The following is a 2378-nucleotide window of genomic DNA, read 5'->3' as shown; positions in this document are numbered from 1 at the left end:
TATTATTATTATTATTATTATTGTACATAAATATAAAATACTTAAATATTAAATATAATAGATTGTTTCTATTTTATGAATGTTCTTTTATTCTGAGACAGCGTTTCTTTAAATCAGAATTATTCTCACTGTACGTTCAATGCATGTATAATTGTTATACATAATCCATAGAATGAAACGAGTAAAAAAATAATATGCAAAAATTTTTTTTGTATTTTGAAATAGGTTTAGAGATTGACGAAAGTCCAAATTAAAAAAAATTATATTGCAATCTCTTCATGTAATTGACGGTGCAACAGTTTTTCATTCTCTGCATGTTGCTCTGAATAAAGATGATTGCGTAGCTGTAATAGGCCAAACGTTTCCGTTCCACATAATTTACAAAAAGCAGCCACGTTTCTCACTACACTTGCATCTCTGATGAAAAAAGAAAGAAAATATATAAAATATAATTTTAATAATATTAGATGTAGTAAAAAGAAATCCATTATTTTTGCCATTATTTTTCATGAAATTGAATGGAAAAATAATGGATTTCTTTTTACTACACCTAATATACATGAAAATATAAATATCTACGTACTCATAGGCAAGACTCTGTAATTGTGAAAGATGCTTCAGCATTTCCTCCATCTGTTCATTTGTTTCACGTAATTCTAATGCTTTATGTAACGGATATACATCGCCTCTTCTCACATTTTCTCGAACGGATGGCAAAAAATGTGGTCCGTTATAGCGATTCCACTTATCATTAAGCTGATCGATCTCGTCATCTTCTGGATTTCGTGATTGTCTTTGTTTCTCTTTTAGTTCAAGTAAAATGTGTTTGATTTTATTTTGATAAAGTATAATATCTTCATCACTGGAGTTATCTAGTTGCATTGCAGTATTCATCCAATGACGTAATTTATTTATCTGTAAAAATTAATTATCTAATATTATCATTTTGCTATTGTAATAATAATTGAAAAAGGTCACAATTATAAGCTATCTATAAAGATAATGAAGAGTTTAATATCGATAGCGGAAAATGAATAATCTAACATAATATACAGGCAATCATATGACAAATTGTAAATTATCGGATTATTGTTTAGAGATGATAATACCTCTTTCACATCATCTATCGTGATTTCAACGTCAAATTGAATTTCTATGTCATGATCGGGAAATATAGCCCGATTAGTGAAATTATCCTTCGGACCCAAACCGCATAAAGCCCCTGTATAATAAGTCCTCCGAGAATTACATCTCAATTCCATACGCGGTGCAAAACTCAGCGTGAGCAGTGCCGCGAGTCCAGGAATATTTGGCAAGAAAGTAGTATTTCTCAATGTTAGAGAATTTTTATTCGACTGTGTAGTGCTTTGAGCAATTAAAAGACGTCTTGATTGATTAAGATCATCATCCAAGAGGACAGAATTGACAGACTTCATATCTACATTTATCTTTTTCAATCTTCCACCTAATGTCAACTGAATCAATTCCATTTCTAAGGGAGAAAATGGACCTTGGAGATTTACGCTGGAGGTGCAATCTTCTTCTTTAGGTGGTTTAGGATACTAGTATCATGGTCAAAATTAATTTTTTTTGCATATGTTAATTTAATTCGACTTAGAGTTACTATAAATTAAATTTTTATGCGAAATTCAATTCACTTACTTCCATTAATTCATGTTTGTCATATTGTTTCTCTTCGTAAAACTGTTTCTCTTCTATCGACATTGCACTAATATTTGCCCTTAATTCGTGATTCTGCTGTGACACATAGCTTTCTTCTCTCTTTATAGCATATCCTTTCTCAATTAAAGCTTCATTAACATTAAAGCTCTCCTCTTTCTCATTAACAACGATCAATTCTAAATTAATAACGCTATCAACAATCGAATAAATTTTTCCCAATATCTTCTTGGTTTTCTTAATTTGTGTCAAAAAATAATTTTTCGATCTTTCCGACCATTGACCATGAAGATTGTGTTGATTCGAAGGTCGCAAAAAAGTCAAATTACAACGAAATGCTAAAGGAGGAATTGCTAAAATTGTAGTACTATCAATTTTTCTTAGATCACTAAATCGTATTCTAGAGAAACGACCGTAATCGATAAACAAAACATCGACCAGTTCTCCGATTTCTGAAATATATTCTTTAATTATAGCACGATGGTAAACCAAAGAATCATTCTCTTCTACGGGAGCAGCGATTATGGTCGAGATTTTTGGGATAGAGAGCAATTTTTTCAAGGGGCGTTTATTGAGTATTTCTTGTATAACTCGTAATTCACTACGAGTAGTATCATCATCAATAGTTGCCCAGAAAGATCCAGGGCTAATGATCTAAAAAAAAAATACATATAATTTATACAAAAAAAGTATATATA

At 30.6% G+C, this 2378-nt stretch overlaps 1 protein-coding gene across 1 annotated transcript in view; it reads right to left on the bottom strand.

Annotated features, from left to right (window-relative positions):
• Positions 1–260: 260 nt before the first annotated feature.
• Positions 261–2378, bottom strand: part of LOC108691874 (putative ATP-dependent RNA helicase TDRD9) — a 6457-nt gene continuing 4339 nt past the window's right edge. The window contains exons 9-12 of the mRNA XM_018199808.1: positions 1663–2334; positions 1110–1562; positions 584–915; positions 261–417 (exon numbers count right to left, since the gene is read on the bottom strand). Coding sequence (XP_018055297.1) covers positions 261–417; positions 584–915; positions 1110–1562; positions 1663–2334 — 1614 coding nt within the window. The remainder of the gene's footprint in view (positions 418–583; positions 916–1109; positions 1563–1662; positions 2335–2378) is intronic.

This window comes from Atta colombica, unplaced genomic scaffold, assembly GCF_001594045.1.
Source record: "Atta colombica isolate Treedump-2 unplaced genomic scaffold, Acol1.0 scaffold55, whole genome shotgun sequence".
Lineage (NCBI taxonomy): Eukaryota > Metazoa > Arthropoda > Insecta > Hymenoptera > Formicidae > Atta > Atta colombica.
This window is presented reverse-complemented; position numbering and strand designations above follow the sequence as displayed.